The sequence below is a fragment of the Diaporthe citri genome (genome assembly GCF_014595645.1).
Source record: "Diaporthe citri strain NFHF-8-4 chromosome Unknown scaffold_7, whole genome shotgun sequence".
In the NCBI taxonomy this organism is placed as follows: Eukaryota; Fungi; Ascomycota; class Sordariomycetes; order Diaporthales; family Diaporthaceae; genus Diaporthe; species Diaporthe citri.
Window position 1 is genome coordinate 1,812,835 of NW_025064852.1, and position 27,205 is coordinate 1,840,039.

The 27,205-nt window shown below is 52.3% G+C and overlaps 10 protein-coding genes and 2 non-coding genes across 12 annotated transcripts; 5 read left to right on the plus strand and 7 right to left on the minus strand.

Moving 5' to 3' along the window:
- Positions 1 to 3,697: 3,697 nt before the first annotated feature.
- INS49_013744 (uncharacterized protein) lies at positions 3,698 to 4,895 on the minus strand (the record flags this gene model as incomplete). The annotated part of the gene is made up of 2 exons (XM_043174439.1): positions 3,698 to 4,584; positions 4,646 to 4,895. The coding sequence occupies 2 exons, from the start codon at positions 4,893 to 4,895 to the stop codon at positions 3,698 to 3,700; spliced, it is 1,137 nt and encodes a 378-aa protein (XP_043021384.1).
- Positions 4,896 to 5,874: 979 nt separating this feature from the next.
- Positions 5,875 to 6,702, plus strand: INS49_013745 (uncharacterized protein; the record flags this gene model as incomplete). The annotated part of the gene is made up of 2 exons (XM_043174440.1): positions 5,875 to 6,152; positions 6,240 to 6,702. 2 exons carry the CDS (start codon positions 5,875 to 5,877, stop codon positions 6,700 to 6,702), a joined length of 741 nt encoding a protein of 246 aa, XP_043021385.1.
- A 594-nt stretch (positions 6,703 to 7,296) lies between these two features.
- Positions 7,297 to 8,178, minus strand: INS49_013746 (uncharacterized protein; the record flags this gene model as incomplete). Its single annotated transcript, XM_043174441.1, has 1 exon — positions 7,297 to 8,178. One exon carries the CDS (start codon positions 8,176 to 8,178, stop codon positions 7,297 to 7,299), a length of 882 nt encoding a protein of 293 aa, XP_043021386.1.
- Positions 8,179 to 9,452: 1,274 nt separating this feature from the next.
- Positions 9,453 to 11,409, plus strand: INS49_013747 (uncharacterized protein; the record flags this gene model as incomplete). The annotated part of the gene is made up of 7 exons (XM_043174442.1): positions 9,453 to 9,537; positions 9,606 to 9,842; positions 9,906 to 10,031; positions 10,126 to 10,904; positions 11,000 to 11,031; positions 11,108 to 11,234; positions 11,308 to 11,409. The coding sequence occupies 7 exons, from the start codon at positions 9,453 to 9,455 to the stop codon at positions 11,407 to 11,409; spliced, it is 1,488 nt and encodes a 495-aa protein (XP_043021387.1).
- Positions 11,410 to 11,733: 324 nt separating this feature from the next.
- Positions 11,734 to 12,969, minus strand: INS49_013748 (uncharacterized protein; the record flags this gene model as incomplete). Its single annotated transcript, XM_043174443.1, has 5 exons — positions 11,734 to 12,032; positions 12,190 to 12,280; positions 12,382 to 12,498; positions 12,646 to 12,838; positions 12,944 to 12,969. The coding sequence occupies 5 exons, from the start codon at positions 12,967 to 12,969 to the stop codon at positions 11,734 to 11,736; spliced, it is 726 nt and encodes a 241-aa protein (XP_043021388.1).
- A 394-nt stretch (positions 12,970 to 13,363) lies between these two features.
- Positions 13,364 to 14,894, minus strand: INS49_013749 (uncharacterized protein; the record flags this gene model as incomplete). Its single annotated transcript, XM_043174444.1, has 8 exons — positions 13,364 to 13,462; positions 13,520 to 13,855; positions 13,912 to 14,212; positions 14,268 to 14,359; positions 14,414 to 14,508; positions 14,567 to 14,629; positions 14,692 to 14,705; positions 14,767 to 14,894. The coding sequence occupies 8 exons, from the start codon at positions 14,892 to 14,894 to the stop codon at positions 13,364 to 13,366; spliced, it is 1,128 nt and encodes a 375-aa protein (XP_043021389.1).
- Positions 14,895 to 15,480: 586 nt separating this feature from the next.
- INS49_013750 (uncharacterized protein) lies at positions 15,481 to 16,734 on the plus strand (the record flags this gene model as incomplete). Its single annotated transcript, XM_043174445.1, has 2 exons — positions 15,481 to 15,751; positions 15,812 to 16,734. 2 exons carry the CDS (start codon positions 15,481 to 15,483, stop codon positions 16,732 to 16,734), a joined length of 1,194 nt encoding a protein of 397 aa, XP_043021390.1.
- A 1,312-nt stretch (positions 16,735 to 18,046) lies between these two features.
- Positions 18,047 to 18,127, plus strand: INS49_013751. The gene has a single exon. It is a non-coding gene; the product is annotated as a tRNA-Glu (tRNA).
- Positions 18,128 to 19,274: 1,147 nt separating this feature from the next.
- On the minus strand, positions 19,275 to 19,801 carry INS49_013752 (uncharacterized protein; the record flags this gene model as incomplete). Its single annotated transcript, XM_043174446.1, has 2 exons — positions 19,275 to 19,387; positions 19,579 to 19,801. 2 exons carry the CDS (start codon positions 19,799 to 19,801, stop codon positions 19,275 to 19,277), a joined length of 336 nt encoding a protein of 111 aa, XP_043021391.1.
- Positions 19,802 to 20,292: 491 nt separating this feature from the next.
- On the plus strand, positions 20,293 to 20,388 carry INS49_013753. The gene has a single exon. It is a non-coding gene; the product is annotated as a tRNA-Ser (tRNA).
- A 2,395-nt stretch (positions 20,389 to 22,783) lies between these two features.
- On the minus strand, positions 22,784 to 24,394 carry INS49_013754 (uncharacterized protein; the record flags this gene model as incomplete). The annotated part of the gene is made up of 1 exon (XM_043174447.1): positions 22,784 to 24,394. The coding sequence occupies one exon, from the start codon at positions 24,392 to 24,394 to the stop codon at positions 22,784 to 22,786; it is 1,611 nt and encodes a 536-aa protein (XP_043021392.1).
- Positions 24,395 to 25,546: 1,152 nt separating this feature from the next.
- On the minus strand, positions 25,547 to 27,004 carry INS49_013755 (uncharacterized protein; the record flags this gene model as incomplete). Its single annotated transcript, XM_043174448.1, has 1 exon — positions 25,547 to 27,004. One exon carries the CDS (start codon positions 27,002 to 27,004, stop codon positions 25,547 to 25,549), a length of 1,458 nt encoding a protein of 485 aa, XP_043021393.1.
- Positions 27,005 to 27,205: the final 201 nt, after the last annotated feature.

Sequence of the window (27,205 nt, forward strand, 5' to 3'; positions counted from 1 at the left end):
CCCGGGGTTTTTGCTGGGCGCCACGGAGTAGACCCCACGCGATGACCAGGAATCCGTCTCCATGTTTGTCTTGTCAGCTGAACTTGTTGCAGCCAGAGCGTCCTGAGCATCCTGAGGATTCGTGTACGGTGCGGCGCGGGCGCAATCCCTCAATCCAACAAGGACGGGACGCCGGGTTTCAGCTTCGACCTTTGCCCAACTGCCTTGCTGCCCCTGGCGAGCGCCCCCGTTTCGTTTCGCCTCAAGCTTGCGTCGAGACGCGACACAGGTGGCCGCACCTCTGACCAAATACCGAGCTGCCTCGTACGATCTCGCTGCCCCAGCCGAGCGCAGGTGGTGGCTAGCCAGTGTTGGCATCGGCCTTGGGCTGCTGCGATCGTCGATTTTGCGGTGCCGGGCAGTTTATTACCCACGGGGCTCGACTAGTGTCGCGACGTCACTCCGGAGCCCGCAACCCTTGTCACAGTGTCAGAATCTGCCGGCATCTACGGAGCCTCACTTTCTCACGATTGCGATAAGGAGCCGTGCACTACCCCATGGTTGGGCGCCCCGGCCGCTAACAAAAGCCGTCAGCTACGCCCATCCTGCAACAAAGTACTAGGCAGACTACATGGCATGTATGGCGGTCCAGCCACCGAGTCCATGCCAGCGCCATGAGCGTTGGGTTAAATCTGGTAACGGCTGTGCTAAACACTCAAGAATCAACGGGTGGTGAGACCGATGTCGCTAACGTTGAAAACGATCGCGAACCCCATACCGATCTGTCAGATTCTGCCCTCCTGGTGGTCTTGATCCCTGACTACAAAATGTTGCAGGTGGGTCCTAACCGAACCCACGAAGTCTGGCACGCCTAGCTCGGACATGTCGGGACCCAACGTGGCCGCTGCCAGATTTTGACCATCCGGTTGCCATGAACGACATAGTCTGATCCACACCACAGCAAGTGTGCTGTGTAAGTCTGCCGCCCGGCTTCTGGTTGTGGGGCTCTCCAGACTCGGGCTTCGGGCGGGACAGGCGGACAGGCGCTCATGTTGTCTGGTGCCATGGTAAGCCGGCGCGAAGGGTCGCTTCCCTGCCCGTCTGACCTGACATCTGCAGGGTGATCATGCTATCATCCGCCCACCTTGATGCATGCAGGGTGAGGATTGCATGGGAGTTTCTTGTCCGAGTGTGCCGTGAAATGTTCTGCCTTCGCCCATCCATCCATACGTCGGGCTCGCTTGCTACCGCAATGCCGGCGCGGACCACTGCTGGTACCGGTACCCACCAATTAACCGCGCAGGCTTCTCTTGGCCGGGCTCGGTCTATCGTGGCAGATCAGCCACACCGTCGCCCTCGGGGTGCAATGGATGGTCGATTCCCCGACATCATTCCACCAGCCGGAGAATCCAAAACCACAAAGTTCCGCCCGAAATCCCTCCGCGGCCAAGAAACGTCAAGAGAATGGACTGGTCCGAGCTGGGCCATTGCAGCAGCTTTCGGCTATTTTCTTCTGCTCGTGGTTATCAAACTCCGAATAGGCGGGCCCGCACTTATGACCCCGGCCACCAGAATCAGATCAATCTTGAGGTGTCTGACGTCCGCGGCATCACTAATCCCTCAGCGCTTCTCCAAAGTAGACATGGCACCCCAGGCCGGACGGTCACCGCTTCCTGCCGGAACGCCGGCGGACGATTGTATCCACTTTTCCCGTGAGATCACCGATTCTTGTTTTGATGACGAAGAGGTTGGTATTGCATGATCCTTGATGATGAAGTAAAGGGCCTCGCTGCTCTTCATAGAGTCTGTTCTAGAACCGGCCTGCGAAGGCAAAATAAGTAAAAATTGACACCCTTATGGCGTGGCAGTCTTAGTGACATGGGGATTACGCACATACTGCACCTCTGTGACTGTGGAATCCGATGCCCAGTCGCTTAAGCGCTCCATGTCTATCTTTAGCCATGTTGATGAATCGTTCTCTGGAGGCTCAAAACAGTCAGGATGTGCAAAAGTCCGCTGGACATTACGGAGAATTGGATCAACCCCGACACATTCGCTTCTTTGTTCCTGTGTGCGCGTCGCATCGTTGCCTGTCCGCGTCACCATTCTGAACGAATCCCAGAGCTGTTTTTCCGTTCTCAGAATATCTCAGAAAAGACGGGTAGCAAACAGGCGGTTTCTTTGTTCACAGCCAGATCATGTTTCCAATTTCGGATGAACTGCACATACATCTGTTGCTCACGTTTGCGCAGGTGATACTTCTTTCACTTCTGGAATCGAACTCTCCGGAACAAAACTGGTTGCCTTTTTAATCTCGTTCTTTTGTCTTTTTTTTCTCTCCCAGCCTTGCTATGGAGGCAGTTGCTGCCGGATCGCAAGTGCGACTCACGCTCCACCTAGGTATCTCAGAACGGCCCAAAAGTCCGTCTGCTTGCGCTCTAGGCACTCTATCACTGAAGTATCTAGTCACTTTCAATGAGGCAGAGACAATTTACACGCGAGAGGCGGCGTGTTAATGCACAAAAAGACGTCGGTGCACTTCGCTGAACAGAAGGCGTTGGTGTCTTGCTCTGCAACAGACCTACCCGAACAGGGCATCCGACTGTTCGCTTGCGTTCAGTAGTTTGTACCAGTCGTATCAGGATATCGTCTAGTGGTCTGGTATCAAGCCGCACTCATTGAGCTGATCGAGGACAAGCCCGCACGGCGGAATCAACCTCGAGACGTAAATCTCAGCATGTGCCTTACTGGAGCGGACAGTACGGAAAGTGAAATCCCGAGACACAACGTCGAGAAGCTGCAACACGGTGCGGTGATGTTGATCCCAACTGATCAAGCCCTTGGCCGTAATTAGGAATTATTGCCTATGGTTCAAATATGTCGATGCAGCATTGATGCCAGAAATCCTGGGTGACATCAGCGTAGGAAGACACCAACTTGAATTTCTGGTTCATGAGAATAAGACAATGTCTCTCTGACAATAGGCTTCGGCGAAAGTGGCCCGCCCCGCGAGCTCAAATTTCCAGCTGTGTTTATTGATAGCCTAGGTATGGTGACCGTCATTTCTGTTCCATCTGAGAGATCATTATTGGAGGAGAAGGCTTTTGTCCAAGTGGCTCAGGTCGTGCGATGGTCCTTCTGCCCTTGTGGGCAAGTTGGAGGTGGACAGCCAAATTCGATTCTCGTCTCTGGTAGGGCTGGTTTTCGTTTGTCTTTCCCGTTCCTATCCTGTCTTCACACTGGACCCCTCTCCATGCGGCCTCTGTATCATAATTTTCTGCGAAAACAAGATGTCCACTTCTTAGTTGCACAGCATCGAGTCGTGCAAGGCGATATGTGTCCTCAAACGCCCAGTGGCCATAGCTGAGGATATCACTCACTGCTTCTGCTCCAGAGATCATGCGCACGAGCACAGGCTGTCTCTCGTGTAAGATCGCCCGAAGACACGGCTGGACCCAACTAGGTACTTAATGGCAACTCGTGATTGGTGAGTGGGGTCGGTGGAGGGCATTAAGAATGGCAAATAGCAAGAGCGCAGGAGCAAGGAAGTCAGCTTGAGGTGGCTGACCGGTCCCTTATTCAATGTCTCAGACTTGCCGCCCAAACGAATCGGTGAGATGGAAGATAAACAGACTTCCAATTTTGAACACAGCGTTTTGTCCATGTCATAAAGCGTTGCGCTTCAAGAGACGTGGCAGAGAAGCAGCCTGCGTACCAGTTAGACATGAAAGGGCCAGAAATACCTGGGTAGGTCGTCATACCAGTCTCCCGGATGCGTCGAGCCCTCGAGCAACCTAGCTGCCTCCGCTGGTGGGACCAAATTCCACTTGTGCATAATTTCTTTGAGCTGCCCCAAGAGGCACTTACGTCTAGGAGCCGGGTAGAGCTCCGAGCTGGCGAAGAGCGCCAGCGGCCATGTCAGATGCCGCGCCACCATTGCTAGGTCCGCACCCCCGCGTGCGGCTTCCAGCATGTCCGGCACCATGGCCAGGATCTCAGCGGCTACCTGTTTGTTGTTTCGGCGGCCGTCGTCGCGGATCGCAAGGACCCTGTCGACGAGCTCGGGGCTGTCGCTTTCGAAGTCCTGCGACTGGAGCTTGTGGTTCAAGAATAAGCGCACTATACGCATCGTGATCCACGACCTGGCGGCACGGGCATATTCAGACCCAGGGCCAGGGCGTAGAAGAGGCGCCGCCGCCCTCGAAGCGATGCCTGCATCGAGCTCCATCGTCCGCCGCACAGCTTCCAAGTTATGGCCAAGGCCCTTGTTAAGGTTCTCCAGGAGCCTCAACTTGATGATGTGGTCCAACAAACCGTCAATTCTGAACTCTGCGGCTTCCGTTTCTTCTCTCCTGAAATCCTCATCCTTGAACTGGACCAGATCGGCGCGCAGGACGCCGGAGACCCGAACTTGCCGGGCCGCGAGGCGGTCAAGCTCTCGTCCTGAAGAGGAGCAGCTTGTCCGCCGCTGCCGTCTTCGCAGACGGAGCAGCGCTTGGGTGCCCCGGGCATGGGCGAGCCAAGCTGTGCCGGAGGAGGGGCCACGGAGGCTCAGGGACTCGAAGAGGGCAAGGAGAAGCACGGCGAGGAGGGTCATGTCGGCGGCTGCAGTGCTGGGGTCTGCGAGCGAGGCATTTGTGTGGGAGAGGGCGGTGCCGTACATCACAGATGTGGTGCGCATTAAAGTAGGCGAGAGATGGTGGGAGCGTCATGGAAAGATAAGCCAAAGAGGTGGCGCGGAGTGCGTCGAGAGCTGGCTTCGTGAGCTTGAGGGAGGGATGGGAGAGGACGCAAGACAGATTTGATATCGGTGCGTAGTGGCTTAGGAAGAAGGCTGCCGCAGTATCTTCGATGGCCTCAGGGATAGGATAAGATAGGACAGGCTTGAGAGTGTCCACATCACAGTGTTGTTGCATGGTGGTGGTGGCGGCGCCCCCATTATTGCATGTCGACGAGTCTGCATTTCGGTCGCCAGATTCTTCACCAGGCCGAACAGAAACCGGCAGCAACGGCAAGGAGCTTGATCTCGCCGCAGCTGTAGGTCCCGAAGAAGGAGCCCCTGGAGAGCAGGTCTTGAGCAATGATGTTCTCTTCTGGGCTTTGCGCATTACATTCTTCGTCTCATCCCGAACGCGAAGATCGGCGAGGTCCAAGTACCCAGGGCATTTAACAAACCTGCGCGCACACTGTGTACAGCCTGGTCTTGCCCTGTCGCACTATGCATTGTTGGCAAAACCCATCGCGTGGTTCCATTCTGAATGACGGCCTGCTTACCTTGGCCCGTCTAGGCCGGCATGCATGGCACGACATCGACGGTATTTTTGAGTTTCCCATTTCAGCAACCCGGGGCAGGACGTGCTCTCTTGTCTTGAGGCTTCAGGATCCCGTCGCCGGGATTTGGGGGGGGGGGCAGTGAAGACTGAGTTCAGTAAATGGCGATCGACTTCCTTCGTCAACAATGGTTGACTGCCTGCTAAGTTCACTTGAGCATAGCCCGGTCCACAACGGCTGGGACACAGCAGGTACCTGGGTACATATTTTCGACGAACCTTCCCAATTAGGAAACATGTCTGAGCCTCATCACCACTCTTAGGCACCACATCGTAGCTGTCTTCAGGTCTGTGAAATCAGTGAGCCATAAAGCGTCATTTAATTTTTCGTAGTAATACGAGGTGTTCGAAAATTTAGAGAGCTTCCAACCTGTGTACTTGATGTGGTCGGTGCATGACTTGTATATACACCAAGCTGGAGACGGGTTCCTGCTCCCAGTCTACTCGCCTCAGTAAGCCTTCCCTTCTTAGATCAAACAACACGTTGCTGCATCTCTACCAATAAATACATTCCCTGTTTCCTTTGGCCGTTTGTCGTACTGCCTTGTCCCGCAAAGTGGCCAGCATGCGTCTTGATAGCAGAGGCGGTGTGTCCATCGCCGAGCTGGTCAGCTATTCGCCGCTGCTGGTCGCCGCAGCACTTCTCTGCCAAAGACATGGGTTTGAGCGTCCTTCTGGCTGGGTCTTCATCTTGATACTTTGTATCATTCGAATTACCGGTTCGGCATGTAACATGGTCACCTACCGCGCACAGTCCACAAGTCTGTACCAAGCCGTGTTCATCCTCGACTCGGTCGGCATATCCCCTCTCTTGTTTGCCACGCTCGGCCTCCTGACAAGAATGTATGCACCTCTATTTACACGTCCGAACACATTTTCCATTATTTCAATTCTCATCGACGGGAATGGCGCTCCTAATTGTACTTTTAGACTCACCTGGGTCCGGGCACACTCCGAGACCAGCATCAGATCCAAGCATTTCCGATTCGCCCAGCTCATCTTCACAGGTGGCCTCATATTAAGCATTGTTGGTGGGATTAACTCAAGAGCTGCGGCCAGCCCCGGCACTTTGAGCCAGGTTGCTATCGTCCTCTACTTTCTCGGCCTGGCCGCCTGTGTTTTCTTTGAGATATCGGCTTGGGCCGGTACGGTAGCCTGCGGCTCTGTGCCCGCCAGCGAACGCAGCACCGTCTACGCTGTTGTGGCTGCTTTGCCCCTTATCTTCACCCGAATTTTGTTTTCGGCCCTGGCAGTGTTCCTACATGACTCAACATTCGGTATTGTTCGACGTTCCACGGGTGTTTATGTCGGCATGGTTGTGATACAAGAAGCACTTCTTGTGGTCATGTATACTATAGTTGGATGGCAGCTGGACCGATTGGACTACAACTAATGTCAGAGTCAGGATGGATGATCGAGTGTCGAAGGGCGAGGCGCGCAACGTCGTCTCATACAGGTCGAGATATATATGAGAGGCAAAAGACATCGTGCACCTCGTTCAGATGCTCGAACGCGGGTGGTTTCCCAGCAACAAGGCATTTATGAATTGGGAGACCCATGAAATGGAATCGGAGAGACTAATTGATTGAAATGGCGGCGGAGCTTTGCGGAGTTGGCAAATGCGTTGATTTCGTGCCTGATACACAAGCAACAGTCTGTCAGTCCCCAGTGTCGTGAGACACTTTAGAGCTGAAATCGTCAGCTTGTGTGTGGGATGCCTCACTTCACGGCCATAAAATTACATCCAATCCTGGCACTGATCCAAGGTTTGAACTGTCTAGCGTTCCAATTGGCGTTGATTCTCAAAGTGTGGATGTTGGTGTGTAACTTGTCGCCCTCAGGGGCCTCAATCTATTCTGGGTGACGTCATTCTTCAGCCTTGTGGCATCCGCAGCGGCAGACCGGATCGATGAGACAGTTTGTTAAACTCAGAGCGAGTCGTGCAAAGCCACTTGGTCAATGCCAACATGTGAGATCCATGTGCTGGCTATAGGGCTGACCGGTCAGTCAGAGCCCACCTGTCACGTCCCTTAGACACCTTGCCCTCCTTCTCCAGCTTCTGCAGAACCTGTATGACCCCGCCCTGGGCTGGCAGGTGCAGCGTCTCGGGCACGTCGTGGTAGATGATCTTGACCAGCTCCATCGGCTTCCAGGAAGCGGTCCCAGTCGCATCGTTGACGGACCGCAGGGTCTGTGTGATCTGGTCCTCGCGCTGCTGACGGTGGGAAATGTACTCCCGTATCTTGGCAGGCCCGTCGTCAATAACGGGGCCGTGGCCCGGGTACGCCCTGCCGCCGAAGAGCTCCTTCATCTTGTCCAGGCTGGCCAGATAGGTGGCCAGGTCCTCAAATACTGCCGTGCCTTGGCCCAGCACGTTGTCGGCAGTGAATAAGGAGTTCTCCTCCTCGAACGCGAAGACCATGTGGTCCACGGTGTGGCCTGGGGTATGTATGGCAGTTAGAGTTGCCCCGTCGACGCTGAATTTCTGCCCGTCGGCTATGTCCAGCTGGCCGTCCTCGGGCTGGTTCTTGAGCACCTTGGTGTCCGCTGAGAGCGCCAGCAGGTCTTTGATGCCGCCCTGGTGGTCCCCGTGCCAGTGTGATATCAGAGCGTGGGAGATTTCGGCGCCTTCCTCGGCCAGTGTCCGCCTGAGAGCTGCGATCCACGAGGGTTTGCCCTCGCCGGTGTCGATGAGCAGGCGGCGGGTCCCGGTGCCCACGAGATAAGTATTTGTGCCCTGCAGGGTGAACTTGCCGGGGTTGCCTCCGAGGATGCGGATGCAGGCCGGACTGAGCCGTTGCACCTCGGGCAGGTGGACGAGTTGGGTGGCCATTCTGGACTTTGCGAAAAGGGCGATTGTCGGGCGCATTCAGTCCGCTGGCACTGCTGCGATTCCCGGGTGCATAAGTGCCCGGTCTACTGTAGATAATGTAAGCCTTGGGTCGGGTAATCACTTTGGTGGCCGGTTCTGATCAAGAGCCGAGGCATCGCCATGGTGAGTCGGGATGAGGTGCGAACGGCTTTGGTCCTGCCTGCCAGGTCAGGCTCGCCGAGTCGGCGCCGGGACTGGCCGTTGGAAGGAGGGCCATCCCATGTGTGCCGTGCTGCCTGCATATTATCCACGCACGGAATGAACCTTCACTTGTATTATGGTATAACATATCAACAAGCCTCGATGTCAGAGTAGTGGAACGAGATGAGGTGGGAGAGCCAGCTTACGGGCATGAGCCATTGTGGATTAAATGTGGTCCTTCTCTGCCTAAGCCTCGAATCGACCAGGTATCCACACGTTCCAGCATGGTCTATCTGGTAGTGATAATTGCGGCTGCGTAGGTATGGTACCTGGGCATGATTCACCGTGCTGAGTCCATCTGTACCCCTACTTGTGGGTGGGTAGGCCAAACGTGTCAAGGGGCGGCCGCTACTAGAGGGCTGCGGGTGCGAAATGATCCCTGTGCCCACCAGCGCGATAAGCTTTTGCTCCAGGTTCCTGGGCCGTCACTAAGGCTGCCGATAAGAATTTCCAAGCACCCGCCCGCGTGCCACCCTTGGAGAGAAGCTGGACGATCTGAATAATGGCATGTGTTAATTAACAACTTCCCGAAGCTGTTCTCAGTCGCATTTCCGTCTGGCCGGCTCCCTCCTATGCTGGAAAACCGCGGTGAGAACAACTGACGAAGCAGTCTCCCAATCCGTAATCGATCTGTGAGGGCATGCAGGCTGACTTACTTTCTGGTTGTAGCTCGCAGGTCGGTCCCTCTCGCGCCTTCCCGCCCGCGTCGCATCTCCATCCCCATCGACATCCGCGTCCGACATCCCCTTCCTTCGCACGATCTCCTCTGTTGAACCGAGGTTCCTGTGCAATTGCGGACGGGCAAACAGGCTGTGGGACGAGGCCTTGCCATCATAAGTTCGTTGGTCCCGAGCTTTGAACCGGACCGGACTGGCGGAGTTCGCCATTCATCGGCACGAGAACTTGTTCTTCCTGGTCGGGCCCTCGTCACTGCCTGCAATCGAAATCGAGTCCGACCACTGCACAACACGCGCCTCATCCCACAGGAGACTGTTCTCCTGCCACAGACTCCCTCTGGGGACCGATATAATTGACCGCATATTAAAGGAGAAGGGAAAGAAACGCTCAAAATGGCAACGCGGCCGCAAACGCCGGCGTCTCCCAAGAACGTCAAGATCAACTCGCCCGTCCAGGGCATTCCTGTGTTTGGCTGTGGTACGGCTCTGTCATGCCCCTTTCAATGCGCAGTGCCCATCACACGAGCAAGCTGACATGACATGTAGAGCATGCGCAACGTCTCCTGAGCCTGAGCCAGGAGACTACGAATACATGTATACAGCACTACAAGGCCATCCTGCGCTCCATCTTCGACAATGTCCCCATAATCCCTCAGATGCGCAAGGACTCGGACGGCAAGGTCATCAGTACCCTGACCAGCAACTACCTCTGCTTGCAGTGTCCGGCCATTGAGAAGGAGGAGACCATGGCGAAGCACGGCACCAAGAAGAGCCACCGTTTCTGTAGGTTATCATGAGGGTTACCGCACTGGTTTCTGCTACTCCGAGCTGACACGCGCGCCAAAGTCATCGACTCTAGGAGTGGGTCGCTGTTCTGCCAAATGTGTGATGACTTCGTTTGGGACCCAACTTTGGAGGATCTCAGGAACCGCAAGATTGACACAGGCACCTTTTCTAGTGAGACAAAATTTCGTTTTCACCTTTCGTTGAAGACATCCACGCCAGGCTCACGAGCTTTCTCACCGTCATCAGCCTGCCCGTGCGCATCGGAGCTGACAGCTTGCAGGTCGCAAAAGGAAGTACGATGAGCTTCTGGCGGAGGCCATTAAGGAGGACCCCAAGATCATTACCGCAAACACCATCATGCCGTCCTGTAGGGCAGACGGATTGCGTGGTATATACAATGCTGGCGCAACCTGCTACCAGAACGTCATACTTCAAAGTTTCCTGCACAACCCCATCCTGCGGAACTTCTACCTGAGTGACGGTCACTCGAGCAGTAACTGCGAAGTACCGCACTGCCTTAGTTGCGCGATGGACGACATGTTCCAGGATTTTTGGGGCTCCGAGGTTACTAATGGTTACACGGCAGCGAATATCCTATCGAGCTTCTGGATATCAGAGAACAAGGCATTCGAGAACCTGGTGACGACAAAGGAGCAGGATGCTCACGAGTTCTTCCAGTTTCTGGCCGAGGAACTGCACGAGCGTAATGGCGACGGCAAGAGGCCGGAGATTGGCAGTGAACACAGCTGCAACTGCATCATCCACCAGACATATTACGGCAAATTACAGACCACGACGACATGCCAGAACTGTGGCGGCGTTACGAACCAGGTACAGTCATTTCTGGACCTCAGCGTGGGCCTGGAGAACCTGGCACAGAAGCGGGGCAAGAAGGCAAGCCATGGCAAGACCTCCATGACCCTGCAGGAATGCCTCGAGGACGAGTATGTCAAGTCGGACAAGTGCGAGTACCGCTGCAACAAGTGCGACGGCACCCAGCAGGCGAGGCGAAACACCAGCATCAAGAGGCTGCCCAACGTCTTGTCTATTCAGCTAAAGGTACATGTCCATAATTCTTCGTCCTTCGTCCTCGTCTACACCACTTGCTCGGGCCTGCAAGGCTGTGCGTGCGTGCTGACTGACTGTGATCGCAGCGGTTTGAGTTCCGAAATGGGACCCGGGACAAGTCCGCAGCCAAAATCGAGACGCAGGTCAAATTTCCCCTTGCAGCTTAACATGCTGCCCTACACAAATCGCGCTAGGAACGCGGATGCGAAGGAGACATACGAGCTGTCGAGATCGTGCACGTACGACCTCATGTGCGCCGTCGTGCACGTTGGCGAAATCGACACCGGCCATTACATCTGCTACTGTCGTGTGGGTGAACAGGTAAGCGCCAGACTGATGATTCTCCGTTAGCTACAGTGATGAGTGTGTGTATATGGGACTGACTGGAGACCAGTGGTTCACTTTCAATGACCACCGAGTGGAGTTGGCTTCAAAAGCCGATGTACTGGCTGCCAAGGCATATCTGCTGTTCTACATCGTCCGGACTTTAGCGTGACAAGGCGGAGAGTGTCGCGGGTTTGGTGGACCTGATGTACGGCGTTTGTCGGGTTTCTGCGTTTGGAGGTAAAAATTGTGCATGCATACAGACATATGGTGTCTGGGATATCCTTTTTCCTCCTTTTCTCTATCCCTTATACCTGTGAGAAAGACAAAAAGTAACGGGCCGGATGGTTTCGACCCAGCATTGTCGGCAGGCGTTCCGCGAGAAGAAGGTATCATCAAGTCAGATCTGTTCTACCCATCCATACCTTATCAAGTTCTGTGCTGCCCAGCATAACCGTCTATCAAGAAAATGCTTTCCCCAAAAAGCGCGCCACGGCTACCGGTCCTCCATGTCAGGTCTCCATTTCCACACCTCGCTGTCAAAGTTAGCGTAGCAGTAGAACTCGTTGCTCAGCCCTCGAGCATGCGCAGGCTCATAGTCCGTAGTCTTGATACCAAATGACCGGTAAAGCTTGGTCACCAGGTTCTCCATCCGCTCTCCCGTAGAGACTATGAGCCTGACGTCTGCGGCCGGCTTGGCCATCCAACGCACAGTCAGGGCGGCCTTTGTCTGGCAGTCGTCGCTGAGGAAGGGCGGATCACAGATGATGCGGTCTACGCTGCCTTTGAGGTTGGCTGTTGCGCGTCTCAGGGTCAGTCTTGCCAACGAACTGCTTTTTCTCATTTCTTTATTTCTCTCTCCTGTGGTTTGGGTGTGGAGGATATGGAAGGGAAGCGTGAGTCAGGAGGCGGAAGGGATGAGTGAGGCCAGGACATGAGATAGCCCGCTTACCAGGGAGCTTGACGGGCTGCATAAAGTCGTAGAACAAGAACTCGGAGAAGACGCCGAAGCGGTAGTCATGTTCCAGGAGGGTGAGCGCCGGCTTGGGGCCCCGGGCGGTGACGAGGCCCACAAGGCTGTGTGTTAACGCACATGCCACAACAAGACAGGATGTATCTGTCCTGCACTCAGGGAAGAACATACAAGAATGTTCTTCAGCGCAATAAATACGCTCGGCGCCGACACGACGGCGATGCTGGTCTCGGACGTGGCCCCGTCCAGGAGCTGCCTGGCAAGGAGGTCCGCCGTCTCGTCCGAGTACTGTAGGCCGTACGCACGCATCAGCAAGGCCGTTTCTTGTCATATTCACACACTCTCCACACCCCGTGCGCCTGCAATGGACATGCTCTCAAGCCAGGTCCAAAGAAATAGAAAGAAAAGAAAAAAAAAGAAAAAATAAAGTCGTACCCAAAACTGCGACTTGTTCCAGTCCTCGCCAAACGTCGCCATCGACAGCGGGTACACCAGCGCGGCCTCCTTCTCGCGCCCGGCCGCCTCGCGCTCCTCGGCCGCGGCCTTGAGCTCCTCGAACTGCCTCGCGCGGGCGTCCCTGTCCGAGTAGAACTCCTGGAGGGCGTCGAGGGCGTGCGCAGACAGGGTTCTGCGAACACCCTTCCGTTAGTCATTCAAGTCCCGTTCATTGGCCCCATTCGCCCTCGGCGATCGTCGCGGCGGGACCTTTTGCGGGTCTCTTTTTCGCACTCACATGGGCTCATCGTCGCTGTCGGCCATCTGGGCTGCGCCGATTGAGTTAATGCGATTCAGACAACTTGGGCCTTGCGATGCGAATCAGATATCAGAACTCTGGCGCTAGAATTGTGTGTAGTTGGGGTGTTTTGGAGATGCCGCGGGGATTTGCGGTGGTTCAGATCAGGTGGTGATTTCGCTTTTGACTGGTACAAAACCGGAAGCCAACAGGGCTTCCGGCTCCCTGGTCCAAATCATCGAAGCCCAGAAACTACAGTGAGGGCATCTTGTATCACCGCTCAACCTGTCGCGGCACATATCGTCTGGTTCTTCGCATTGCACTCCGATTTGAAAACGCAAAGAAATCTAGCTACGTATTTACAGGCCGTACACCCCTTGAATCTCGAGCTATCTAAAGCCATTTTTCTCTTCCTTTTCTTTATTGATCATCCAGCACATGCAGGTACTTCTTCTCCTCTCTCTTCTCCTTCTCACTTGCTGGCGGCAGATCGTAGAATGCACCGCTACGGAAGCCTTGCTGTGAGGGGTATCAGTGTGAAAGCTCTGGGTAACTGGAGGCCGGGATAGGACTTACCACGTAGTGGTATGTGAACTTGCTGATGTCACCTGGCTCGATGCCGAGATCCTTGAAGGTCTTCGCCTTCTCGTCAATCACCTGGTCGATGTTCTCCACCTGGATCTGCTCAGCGGACATCCAAGGCCACCATAGCACCTGGTTGAGAAGCTTAGCAGCGGGCTCCAGGAATCTCCTGGGTACGTTGATGTGCCGTCGCTGAGAGAAGATTTCTCTGTCGACCAACTCAGCGATTTGCGCGGTAGAGTACTGCTTGGGTCCGTAGAGCTCAAATGTCTGCCCAGCGGTGTTGTCGTCGTAAAGCATCAACTCAAGGGCATGGCCGACGTCAATGGACTAAGTAAGTGGTTAGTTTCTTGATCCTGCTCCGACATGACGAGACCGAAACCCACGTGAACTGGCCAGTATTTCTCCTGCATGTGATTTGAGGTGAACAGGTTCGTCTGGCCTGCGAGCTTCAGCAGCAGCTGGTCCTCAAAGCCAAACAACGGTGCAGGTCGAACGATGGTCGTCTCAGGATATATGTCCCGGGCTATCTGCTCACCACGGCCCTTGGTCGCGAAGAATGTTGCTGGGGAGTTGGGGTCGGCATTGTAGGAGGATACGTGGATGAAGCGGTCTACGTCGTACTTGGCCACAGCCTCGGCAATCCGAGTGGTGCCCTCGACGTGGACATCCTCCAAGGAGAAGTTCCTGTGTTCAGATGTTAGTCCAAAGGCCCTGACCTCAATTTGTCGGGCTGGCGCACTTTGTTGGGTACGTCCGGCCCACCAGGTTGTAAACAACATCTGAGTGTCTGACGGCCTCCTCGATCGACTCGGTGTTCCTGAGGTCGTATTCCTGGTTGCAGATCAGCCATCAATTCTGAATGACCAGGACAACACCAGCACGCACAATGAACTCCACCCTTCCCAAATCTCCCGACACCTTGAGGTGGCGCTTGGCCATCTCCTCTCTGTACGGGATGACGACCTGACATCCTACCCGAGCTGTGCATTTCTCCATCAGCGACTCTATTCCTTTGCGCAGTCGTCGTCTTAGGCATACCCAATCGGTTGACGATGTACCGTCCGAGCTGTCCCGTTGCGCCGAAGACCGTGGCCGTGTGTCCTGTACTGCCGTGTCAGAGATCCATTGCCTCGCCAACATCGAGCGCTGTCGTGATATCGTACCGCCTAGCGATGACCTGTTCAAGCCTTTGTCAGCTGATGACCTGGTCCGCGGCAAAAAAGGGCTTGGTGGGCTACCTTCCACCCTGAACTCGAAAGACAGGCTTCCCCGTGCGTGTAATCGCGACGTCGGATATCGATCGTTGTTGGATGGCTTTCCGGGCGATCTTGGGGAAGGACCGCGCTGCGGTTGGTATGGAAGCCATCCTTGCTGAATCCGGGGTCGCAAGAAGGCCGGTGTTGTGTTCAATGGGTTGTCGACCGTCGTCGGGAGTTCGATGAAGCTTCGCCTCGGACTGGTAATTGGGAAGCTCCAACCAGACGCTGCCAATTCCCAAGCACAATGCCGAACGTTAGAGGACGCTTGGACCAGCTAAAAGGCCACTGTCCTTACCTAAGCTTCCTAGCATTAGGTGCGGCGTCTACCAGCCCTCCCCCCCTGCCCCCCACACCCCCCCTTGTTGCTCTGCAATGCCCCTTTTTGGGTTAGGTCATTTTGGTTTAGAGCGTCATGGAGCTTCCACATTGGAGCTCTGCCACAGGCTGCACTTCAGCCGCGTCGACCCAGCGACCACTGCCTGCCAACGACCGCATCAGCCACTCAACCTTGATATCCCGAAGGACCTCTTTCTTTTCCTTCTAACCCTCCTCCATTGCGACCCGACGACTTACGAAACGAGATTCGCAGAGCTCTGCCACTACCCCCCAAACTCATCACTCGGACCGCGCACACACATCAGAGGTCATAATCCGCTGCATCTCCTACGTTCCCCATTCGGCACCATCGACAGCATGAGCAACGACGAGAACACGCAGGCGTTCCTGCAGGAGATACTCCTCCAGTCGCCAGAACACCTCCAGGCTGATGTCTTGCGGCTTCAAGACCTCTGGGAGCAGAAGCTCTGGCACGAGCTGACCGAGACCTTGATCACCATCTTCAACAACCCCGAGAGCGCCTCCTCCCGCCTCCCCATCTACAACAACTTCATCCTCCAGTTCGCCGACAAGATCAACCAGCTGAAGCTTGTCGACTTGGCTCTCAAGGCCGCGCAACAATGTTCGGGTCAGTACTCGAAGAGTAGCCTGCGCAGTCAGACGAGAACACTCGGCTAACAGTAGGCAGATCTCCAAGAACGCCTCAGCTTCACCGAGGCAGTCGCAAAGAAGGTGGACCCCGAAGAGGAGAAGAAGAAGAACAAGAGCGCCGACGAGGAGGAAGACCCAAACTCAAGAAATGCCTACGTGTACGCAACAGTTGCGGTGGCTCAGGTGAAGCTCGACCTCGGCAATCTCGAAGACGCGCGGAAAGACCTGGCCAAGGCTGAGAAGAAGCTGGACGTGTTTGACTCTGTCGAGACAGTCGTCCATGCTGCCTTCTACAAGATCAACGCCGCCTTCTACTACCTGAAGCAAGACTTCGCATCCTACTACCGGAACGCACTGCTGTACTTGGCATGCATTGACATCAAGAGCCTGGACGCCGCCGAGTGTCGCAAGCGGGCGTACGACCTTGCGACTGCGGCGCTGGTATCCACAAGCATCTACAACTTTGGCGAGCTGTTGCTGCACCCTGTCCTGGACGCGCTGAACAATGACAAGGATCGGTGGCTGCGGGAGCTCCTGTTCACATTCAACGCCGGCGACCTGGTCAAGTACGACCAGCTGTCCGGAAGCATCAACTCCGACAAGCTGCTGGCCCAACACAAGGAGAAGCTTCGGGAGAAGATATACCTGGCAGCGCTCACAGAGGCCGTCTTCCGGCGGCCACCGCACGAGCGGGCGATGAGCTTCGCAACGATCGAGCAGGAGACGAAGGTGAAGCCCCACGAAATTGAGCACCTTGTCATGAAGGCGCTGAGCCTGGGTCTGCTCCGGGGAACGGTGGATCAGGTGGATGAGGTGGCGAACATCAACTGGGTTCAGCCCAAGGTTCTTGACTTCAAGCAGATCGATAGCATGCGGTCTCGTCTGGCAGAGTGGGACAGCAGTGTCAACCAGCTGGGCAACTGGATTGAGAAGTCGGGACAGGATGTCTGGGCAGCGTAGGAGATAGAGGCTGGTAGAGGTGCAAGCGTCGGGCAGTGGTTGCCACGGCTTTAGAATCGAAAGCCGTCGACTCGACATGGGTATGTAAATGAATTAGAGGCAGGCTTGGAACACCAAAAGAGACCATCAAGAGCATATCATCCCAGAACAAGGGATCTTGTCTGATGTCATTGATGCTGAGCATGCTGGTCGGTCGCTTGTAGCTTGAGGCCCAAAAGTAAGGTGGCCAGCAGAGTTCATTGAAGTAGGTCCCTGGATTTAGGTACCTAGGTGCCTTGAGTTGTGCTTGGGGAGCTTGGTGAAGTTTGACCTCGCAATCAATCTCCCATGCCCAACTCAGTCACTGAGGCTTCCTGGGCTTTACTACGAACCATTCAATCGATACCATTTCTGGCACCTGCTGCTCCTTAACACTGCCTTGCCCCACTGACACGCCTCCCTGCTACCTGCTGCTATCTACCTGGTGATTTTGTATCCTCTTTCTTGCAAATGTCTTCAAGAATAACTCCATGCAACAAAACCAACACTCCCTTCTTTAACCTGTTCCCCGCCTCTTCACGCAACTACCTGCGAGCTTGACCACCGAAAGATAACACAGGCACTCATGGGCAGCAGCCCTGCTTTCTCAAGTCTTGTTTCCCCGATTTATCTGCTCGTTAGATTTGCTAATGCCTTGCCAGCATTTCAACGCGTCTGACGCGTCCTCCTAATTGATGTGCTTGTTTGCATCGATACAGCACAAACGCGCGCCTGAGACCTTGGACCGGCCCCCGAACCCATCTCAACTTCTTTCACTCACTCGACATTTCAATTGCCCGATACCGCTGGCTACCATGCGCTTGTTTTATCGATGCGTAAACTTTCATCTTGTTTTGGCGGCGGAGCAGTCAAGCAAATGGACTTTGGGCTCAATGCTGCAAATCGCAACAATCCGGTCCCGGCGTGATCATGCTGCACAACAGTCCTACGTCATCGAAATGGCCAAGCCAATACTGTCGATGAATCAACAACGGCAAACGCACTCACCGCTTGCAGCGCGTCAGAACATCCCGTTTGCAACTTGCAGATGTCGTGAGTCGCAGACCTGGAGCAAGTCGACACACGACTGCGTGGCCCACAGGGTGTGGGATGCGCCACCGACAAGACACGGGAATCATCTGAAGTCACTCAAACGGAGAGGTGACCGAAATTCTCAAATCTCGAATTCCAAATTTCTGGTGGCGGACCTCACCTCCACACGGCTTCGATTTGCAAGCTGCAGGGCTCCATCCAGAGTAGGTATGTAATTGCTACAGAGAGTCGAAGACTAACATCCGATATGGTGTAGTGGCCAACATTCCGCGTTTTCATCTCGAGATCCGCGGCGCCCGGGGTTCGATTCCCCGTATCGGAGATCGGATGTATTCTTTTGCTGATTCTGCAGTTCTTTTTGATTACCTTTCAAACAGCGGCTAATTTGCGAGATCGTGGCTGGCTCTTTTTGTCCGGCCAGACCTGCGGAGAGCGGCACGAGATGGTTTCTGGGCTGCACCACCGGCACGGGAAAGAAGCCAGCTTTTCTGCCAATTTTCTCAAAACACCAATAGATACGACTATGAGACGTCTCCTGGAATGTGTTATTATACAGCTGACTGATGATGCCCTTATGAATTCCGGGATGTGAAGGAGAGCTCCACAAAGATTTCGCCTAGCCAGGAAGACTTGTTGCGGCGCGAATCAAACAACAGCAAACTGTGACGGCGGATCTCGATGGCCTTTCACTGAACCCGAAGAATTAAAGAATTCCAAGCAAAGACCATCGTAAAGCATGATACTTGCAATCGTGAGTAGTGCTCGGAGGCTGTTCAGTGTGAACATTGATTGCATGGGAGACTTCGACTCACTCCCAAATATCACGCGACTGTTCAGGTTTGCAGCTCAAGGGCGTTTGTCACGAACGCGGAAGGAACCGCAAGTTCTGGCTTATTGCTGAATCACCTTTACCTGATGCGATATCTTTCAGGCCACCAAGGTTGAACAGTGATTGAAGTGACACATGGAAGTCGCCGCCGTCTCTTGAGCTGGCTGTGGTCAAGTGCATTCGCGTACGGAGACCAGGTAAGTATCTTCTGATTATACGGCGAGAAAAGAATGGGTGATTCTGGGCGAGCATGGCTAGATGGCACAGTCCAGGAAGCCTAGGATCAGATTGAGGTGACAATCAGAGAATGCGTCGAGCCTCTTACACCTGCCTGGCCAGAGCGCCGGATAGAGCTCAGGGATAACGCTGCAGGATCAAAGCAGAGACAAAATGCTTGAATGGGTACTAACGAAGTCTAAGATTCTTGGTGCCGACATCACATTCATTTTGCAGCGAGTCTCGCACACCCACGATTCCGGGCACAATCTAGCCGGGAATTAGGAGGCTATAGCCTGTCTGTGGTCATGATCCGTGTAGTTCAAGAGCATCTTCTCAGTTTCATGCGCCTCTCTGGCCTCGAGTTGTTTCCTCTCTTGAACAAGTGTATGTGCCTAGTCCCAAATTGGAGGAAGGTTCACTTCTAAGGTGACAGGCGCCAGAAGATTTGTATGGGGTTCCGAAGCCCAAATCCCGTCCCGCCGCCTGCGTACTCTGTGTAGCACGCCGCTTCTGGTGTCATGCCACAGGGGTAACCTGTGAATGCATGTGTTTCCTGAGGGTTTCGCGTCAGAACATTTCGTCGCATCCAAGCCAAGAGACTCGCCACCTCGAATGTTCGCCGCCGCCGTGCTGCTTGGGCCAGATTTGGCCAAACCCAAGGCATCTGCAAATGTCCATGCCCCGCCCGTGGTCAAAATGGGCTCAAGTTGACTCCTTCGCTGAACCCTCCGCCGTGACGATCCTGCGCTGGTCTGCGGGCGAGAACATGGCAGTGCCCTGGGATAAGGCGCTGACCAGGGTGGGAATTGCGTCGCTCTTGAAGTCGTCGGCGTTGCGGATCTTGTCGAGGTCCTCTGCAAACTCCTTGGTCGCCCGCTGAAGGTAAAATGAGGTGAACGCCGCCGAGACGTCCTTGTCGGACATTTGCTTGCTGCTCGGACTGCTCATTTTGACAGTGGGTTATGCGTAGGTCTGTGATGCAGGATTTCTTATCGAATGAGTCTGCAGCGTTTTGACTTATGATGTTCTTGAGTCGAATTCTGGCTGCTTGTGTTGCAGTGTCGAGCTGCGAAAACTCTTATAGGCCTGCTTTTTTAGCTTATCGGCTTCTATCCAGTCTTTTCTCAGCAACGTCTCTCCGCGTCAGCACCGAAGACTCGACTTCTCAGATTAATCAACTAAAAAACCTGCAAAGAAACCAGCAATACGGAAATCAACCAAAAATTGTTGACCTGAATGTTGTATTTGCGCCGGTTTGGCAGCTGCCTAGAGTACCTGAATGTGTTCTCCGCGTGGGAAGGTGAATCAGTGCAAGAATGACAGGCTAGACCGCATCGGACCGCTCCGGGAGCTAAGGGGCACGGGCCACCGATCCGCCGCCTCGGGAGTGCCGGACTAAATGTGGAGTCATGAGCAATATTTTGATGACACATGCTCAAGGCACAGTGGCAGAGTGGTCTAATGCGATAGACTTGAATTACACTTCATGATATCTATTCTCTTCGGAGGCGTCCGTTCAAACCGGGCCTGTGTCGATAACCCGAGACCACATTTTTGCACTTTTGCCTCGTCTGGAGAATGAGTGTGGCTAAACGCATGCCCCCCTCCATTCTTTGGGGCATGTGTTGACAGTGCCGCATGCGCCGCGAGCCGCCTGAGTCTGACTCAGTCTGATCTATTACAACGCTGAGGCCATTATTAAACAGTGGACGCCATTAGCAAGGTCATCACAGTTTCATGAACAAATCTGCAGGAGCGATGACGCGCGACAATATTGGTACTTTATGTCATTAAGAGCCGTAACTAATCTAGAGAGGTACACACGCGTCATCCCCATCCCTCCTCCCTTCAACCCCGTCGCCTCTGCTGTCTTCGAGGGTCGCCTGGATCGAGACAGATCGGGTACCTGGTGCGCAGCACGTCATGCCAGTTTGGGGGTGGGTATCCCTCCCGGCGCTTGCTGATGGCCACGGCTCGGAGGACACGACGGACTGCCCTGGTGGACACAAAGGTGAGGTCTTTTGGGTTGTATTGGAACCCCCCTTCTGGACCCTTCGATCTGGTTAGGGCTGTGTAGACGGCAAAGACGCCCACGTAGGGCTGCCCCTCGGCAGGCTCAGAGTCCACTTCCTCTGCGAGCTGTGGAAGTATAGGTGTGTGTAATTGTGCCGCATTAACGTCCCCGGCCCAGATTCCGGCCCCCCCCCTGATCCCGGCCGCCCCACACCCGCATACACGCATAAATGCGTTTAGCCACCCCCTATATATTTCCCTTAATATCTTTATAAGGAAATTTCCTTTAATTATTAAATTTCTCTTAAATATTAATTAATTTATTATAAAATAATATATTAAAAATAATATATTTAATACCCTTATTATAATTAAAAATAAAATATTAATTTAATAAGCTTTTAAAATATAATATATTTTTTATAATATATTATTTAATTACTTTAATAATATTTAAAGTTATTATATTATTATAAATTCTTAAAAATTTCTTTTTAATTATTAAAAAGCTAAATTAACTTTATTTATAATTAATTAAAATAATTTAAAATTAATATTAATATAATATAAAATAAAAGCTTTAAAAGCTTAATTAACTTATTTAAATAAAAATTATACTTTCTTTAAAAACAAATTAGCTAAAAGCCTTTTTTTCTTATTATTTTATTTTTTAAAGCTAAAAAAGTTAATATATAAAGGTTATTTATTTTTAATTAATTATTAAAAAAAATATTAAATCTTAATTTAAATTTTTTTAATTATTTATTATTAAATTTATTTAATTAACTTATTATTAAAATATTAATAAAAAAAGTTAATAAAGAATTACTTAAAAAATATTCTTACTTTTAACTATTTAAATAATAGCTTTTTTTTATAAAAAAACTTTAATTTATAAGCTTAAATTTTATTTATAAAATATATATTTATCTTAAGTAAATTACTTAACCCTTTTATTATTTTTAAGAAATTAAATATATAATAATAATAATTTCTTATTACTTTTAAAAATTATAATAATTAATAATTTATAATAAAAAAAAGAATTATTATTAAATAATTTAAAAAAATATTTATTTTTTAAATTATCTTTTTAAATCTTTTTAAGTAATAATTATTAATTATAAATAAGCATTATATATATATAATTATTAACTTTATATAAAAATACTTTTTATATTAAATATATATAGTTTTTTTATTTATATATACTTTTTATATATTATAACCTTTTAATATATTAATATTTTCTTTATTAAAAATAATATTTTAAAAATATTTATATTTAATAAAATAATATAATTTTTTATTAATAATATAAAAAAAAGGTTTTTTTATTATTATTATAAGATATAAAAAAAAAGTATTTATAAATTAAATATATATTTAAAATAAAAGATAATAAAACTTTAATTAATATTTAAATATAAAGTATTTAAAAGTTATTATATTTTTAAAAATTATTAAATTAAATATAAATTATTAAAATTTAATATAATAAAAAGCTTTATTAAGTAATTTTTTATATTAAAAACTTTTTTTTAATAATTAAAATTTATTTTTAAAACTTTTAAATAATTATAAAAAATATAAAGTTTAATAATTATTTTTATTTATAAAAAATATATTAATCTTATATTATATATATTTTTTAAAAAGCTTATTAAAGTATATAATTAAAAAATATAATTAATAATAATTACATAAAAAAATTAATAATTAAAAGCTTAAATTAAAATTAATAAAAAAATTATAAAAAAAAGTTTAAATTAACCTTAATATAATTTTTATTAATATTAAAACTATTTATTATGCTTAAATTAAGATAAGAAGGGTATTAAAAGAAAGCAATACTTTAAAAAAGTTTTTAATATTAATAAAAGAGGGATTGATTATTATAATAGCAGGCAATTAATATTAATAAGAAGGCATGTATGTGTGGCAAGGGTGGCCGGAATGGGGGGGGGTGCCGGAATCTGGGCCGGGGACGTTAGCGGCGTCGCTTTTGTTCAACACGAGCCGGACCCAGTTGACCGGGTCTCTGACAGGCCTGGCGATCGGGCACCCGGACGTGAGGTCGGACGCGAACACGCAGCCCGGCCCGGAGTTTAACGTGTTCACCATGACCAGGTTGTGCATCCACACGCGCACGATGGACTCCTCAAGGAACAGGAAGTCTTCCTCGCTGATGAGTGGGCTCTGGTCGAGCTGTACGCCACCCATGGCGTTGGCCCACGTCTGGCTCATGGTCGCCCAGTTGCTCTCAACCACGCTGAGCGCATTTGGGGAGACGTGCAGCATGCCATTGCACGTGCTGAAGTCCTTGGCCAATTCCAGTTGTTGTGAATTCCTGTGCCTCGCCCACAGAGCAGCAGCGAACCAGATTGGGCCCCTTTCGACGTATCCCCGGGCGAAACCAAGCACCTCGTCCCGGGTCTGGAGAAGGCTGTGGAACTCGGCCGACCTGCCCTCTGGGATATGAAAGTCCATCAAGGACAAGATAGGTGAGACCAACGGGGAGTCAGGGTGGTAGACCACGGCGGCGATCTGCACAAGCGCGCTGGCTCTGGCGCCTTGGGTCGTGGACGCGATCGCCAGCAGGTTCGCAACGTCGAAGTTGCGCACGCCACCGTGGTGCCACCAGGAAGTGATCCTGCCCAGGTTTGTGGGCGGGCCACCCTGGCTCTCGGTCAGGCCCCTGACCTCTAGCCTCCTCAGATACTCGTCTGTCATCTCCTCGTCTTTGGGAAGAGCGATAGGCGAGATATTGCCGCCGCCGTCAAAGTACGAATGTTCGCAGAAGAACAGGAGAACGGCGGGGAAGTCGCCCGTGAAGGCAGGCGGGTTTGTCGGGGCCGGAGGGAGCTTCTTGAAACCGGCCACGGTGGTGAAGACGGAGACCACATGGCTTTCGAGGCTGCCGCTGGGGCTGCAGGCGACCCGGGAGGCGTAGCGCACCTCCGCCTTCGACATGGAAACATTTGTCCTCCAAACCACCTGGGAGACGCGCCTGTCAAAGCATAAGCCCAACCTGACGGGGAGCACCAGGACCGTGCCGAGGTTGCGGACGGTCCCGATGGTGAAGACTTGGACGACGGGCTTCCGAAAGCCGACCTCCATGTTTTGTCCGCATTTCCACAGGTCGTGGCAGGCCTTGACAATGTCCCATGTGTACTGACCACAGCCCATGTGCATGAGCAGCGCCAGGTCCTCCTCGAGGCAGCCCGGGAATGCGGTCAGGATCCCGCTGAGCTGGGGGTATGTCATGAGCCAGAGCTTGCCATCGCGGTCGGCCCAGAAGCTGGCGGGGTCGGCGAGGACGGCGACCTTGTCGGCGAGGACCGCAATCCTGTCGGCGGGAAAGGCTTGTGTGGACTTTCGCAGCTCGTGGTGGAAGATGGCGACCTCGGCCGCGTTCATCAGGACGCACGCGACGGGGCCGCGCGACTGGCCGAGCACATCGACGGCAAAGTTGATTATAACGCCCGAAGGGCAGACCTCGTCGTATTTGTGTATGTATTCAGCCATGTTGCTGTGGTGTTTGTGATTGTGTTGCAGAGGATGTCGTGGAGTTTGGGGAGGGGTCGGGTTGCAAAGGTTGGTGTGTGAAATGAGCAGGAGTGTCACTGTTGTTTTTTTCAGACAAGCAAACACGACGTCGACACAAGCAGCGCTTTTTCATCCATTTCAAACGGAGCTTTATCCAGTAGTTTTGAAAATTATACCAATACGAAATAACATGTTTCTACTTGTAGTCAACTCTAAAGGAGTCAATTCAAAATGGCCAAAGATCCCAGGCACAGGGCGTCTTTGCAGTCTGCACTGACCTGCACAGCAGCGCTCGAGGTATCAGCCCGAGGAAGCTTACGATCGTGTCTGGCGAGGCAGTTCACGCCGAGCTGGTCAAGGCTGCCCCTCAGCATCATGTCCCGCCTGGCACGTCTCTAATAGACCTGGCAATTCTCTCCCAGAGGTCTGCACTTGATGTTGCATTCGAGCAAGCTCCAGCAAGCCCAAGCCGACGTGGTAGACTGGAAGGCAGAAGCAAGAGAGGCTGATTAATCAGGTGACGAGATTGAACGGACGCCTCTGAAGAATAGATTTCACGAAAGAAGTTGAGTCTTTCCGGCACCAACAGCAAGGCCATGGTCGACCAGCCAGCCCACCAACCCGGTTCGTAGCTCGTGATATGCACGCTTTCTGAGTGTCGACTTACTTGGGCCAGCTTTCCCAGTGATCAATCATAGCGAATTAGCGTATTTGGCAACAATTTGAATGTCATACACGGTGAATCTGTCAATCTTGCGTTTTGAGAAGCCCAGTTCACCCTCCGAGGATTCACCCTTGTCCATATCATCACCAGTCAAGCCAACAACGAGAGCAGCACAAATGGTATATTAGTACTGAGCTTTTAAGTGCATAAGTGTTTGGTCGTGTGGGTATTAGGTGTGTGGGTGTTGGGTGTATGGGTGTGTGGGTGTGTTGAGTGTGGGTGTGCGAATTAGGCCTGGGTTTAATTTGCTGCAGCTGTGGCATGGATGATGTTCCGGTGTACCCTCCCGTTTTGCAGGTACGAATCTCTGTATTCTTTACGAACAGCTATATCAGTCCTCGTGCCTCTCAGAGGCAGAGAACGGTTTTCACCTACAGGATCCAGTGGCTTCCTGGCTGCGGATACATCTATGAGTCAACCAAGGCCTGCAGCTTGGCCACCAGCTCTGTGATCTCGAGATCTTGCCGCAGGAGCGTGATACGATCATTGATGGCATTCTCGGCCTTGTCATACCGCTGTATGTAATGCTTGATCTGTTTGGCAGTTTCTTGTACCTCAGCCAGCTCACACTCTAGCTCCATGAGGTTATCGACGGTGTTGTCGCCCGGCGCGTCAAAGAGCGGCTGCAGGCCCGAAAACTCCCTCACGAATGCGTGCCTCTTGCGAAGCTCTTCCACAGACGCAAAGATGTTGTCATAAAAGTACCTCTCTCGGCCCTTGACGTACTCTTCAGCCTCGTTATCAAAGAGGCTGCCGCCCTCCTCCCCGTGCTCCTCGCCGGCAACAGCGTGGGCGGCGGGCGGCGTCTTGGGGGCCTTGGGTGACTTGGAGCCGGCCCTACCTCCCGCCCTGGCCTTGGACCTCCTCCTCGCCCTCGGCCTCCCAGACTCGCCGCCACAGACGATGCGGTTGAAGCCGTCCTGGGAGATGTACGAGTTGCCGAGGGCGGCCACGAGGATCTCGTCGGTGGGCAGGTCCGTCCTGTTCCACAGGCGAGTGACGCACCGGCAGACGTGGACCGGCTCGATGGACATGTACATCATCAGGGACATCACGATGGCATACGCCCGGTTTACACCCTCGAGCTTGCTTTTCTTCCCCGACTGGGGGTCGTAGGCCTTTGACCGGGTCTGCAGCTTGGCAGAGCATCCGGCGTACAGTGGGCCCTGCAGGAGAGGCTTGCGGCCGGACGGGTCGATGGCAAGGCTCCTGTCCCTCCTGAGCTTCAGGCTGCTGACAAGAGCACGCCAGCCCTCGAGGACGTCGGTATCGTTGCTCACCACGAAGCGAGGGCCCTCCTCCTTTGCGTGCTGCCCAAACATGTTGTCAACCTTGCTCACAAAGTCCCGGGCCCTGCTTTCCTGTCTGTCTCTCGGGGCGGCGCCATCGCGGTCGAAATAACCTATCGACGCGTCAATGTAGTCCTCGAGATATCCTATCAGCTTGGTCAGCTCTGGGGGCTTCAGCCACGCGCCGTCACGCCCTGCGACGGCGATGGCGACGGCGTACACGCCGAATTCTCTCATGTCTCGGTAGTGGCTGGGCCTGCCGGACTTCCGCATGAAGTCATGGGCGAAAGTACCGAGCACCAAGGACTCGAGAACCTGCCTGGGGATGGTATGGAATATTCGCCATATCTCCGACCGCGGGTCACTCATCTCCTCGAGTTTCGTGACGTAGTCGTCGTTGTAACCCCATAGGTATTCTGGGATGTCCTGCGCGTCGCTGGCCAGGCCCTGGAACATCAGACCCAGCTCGTAGTAGGATTTCCCCTGCAGGAGCGCGGTGACGAGGGCGCGCCTGTTGCCAGAGAGCAGCGGGATCTGCGCAGTCGGCTGTGGGTCACTTGCATCGATGGTGTCCATGATGAGCCTCGATGTTCTTGACAATAATACTTGATGATTGAATGATGGTTAACTCTGTCTTGTGAGAACAATTTGGTATCTGTGTGACTGTGCTGGGGGTTCGGGTGGGTTCGTTGGACGGGCGAGGTGTCGGGTGCGAAGGGAAGGCACGCCTCGATGTTCATGCTGGCTGGACCTCGAACCCAACCGCGCGACAGCAAC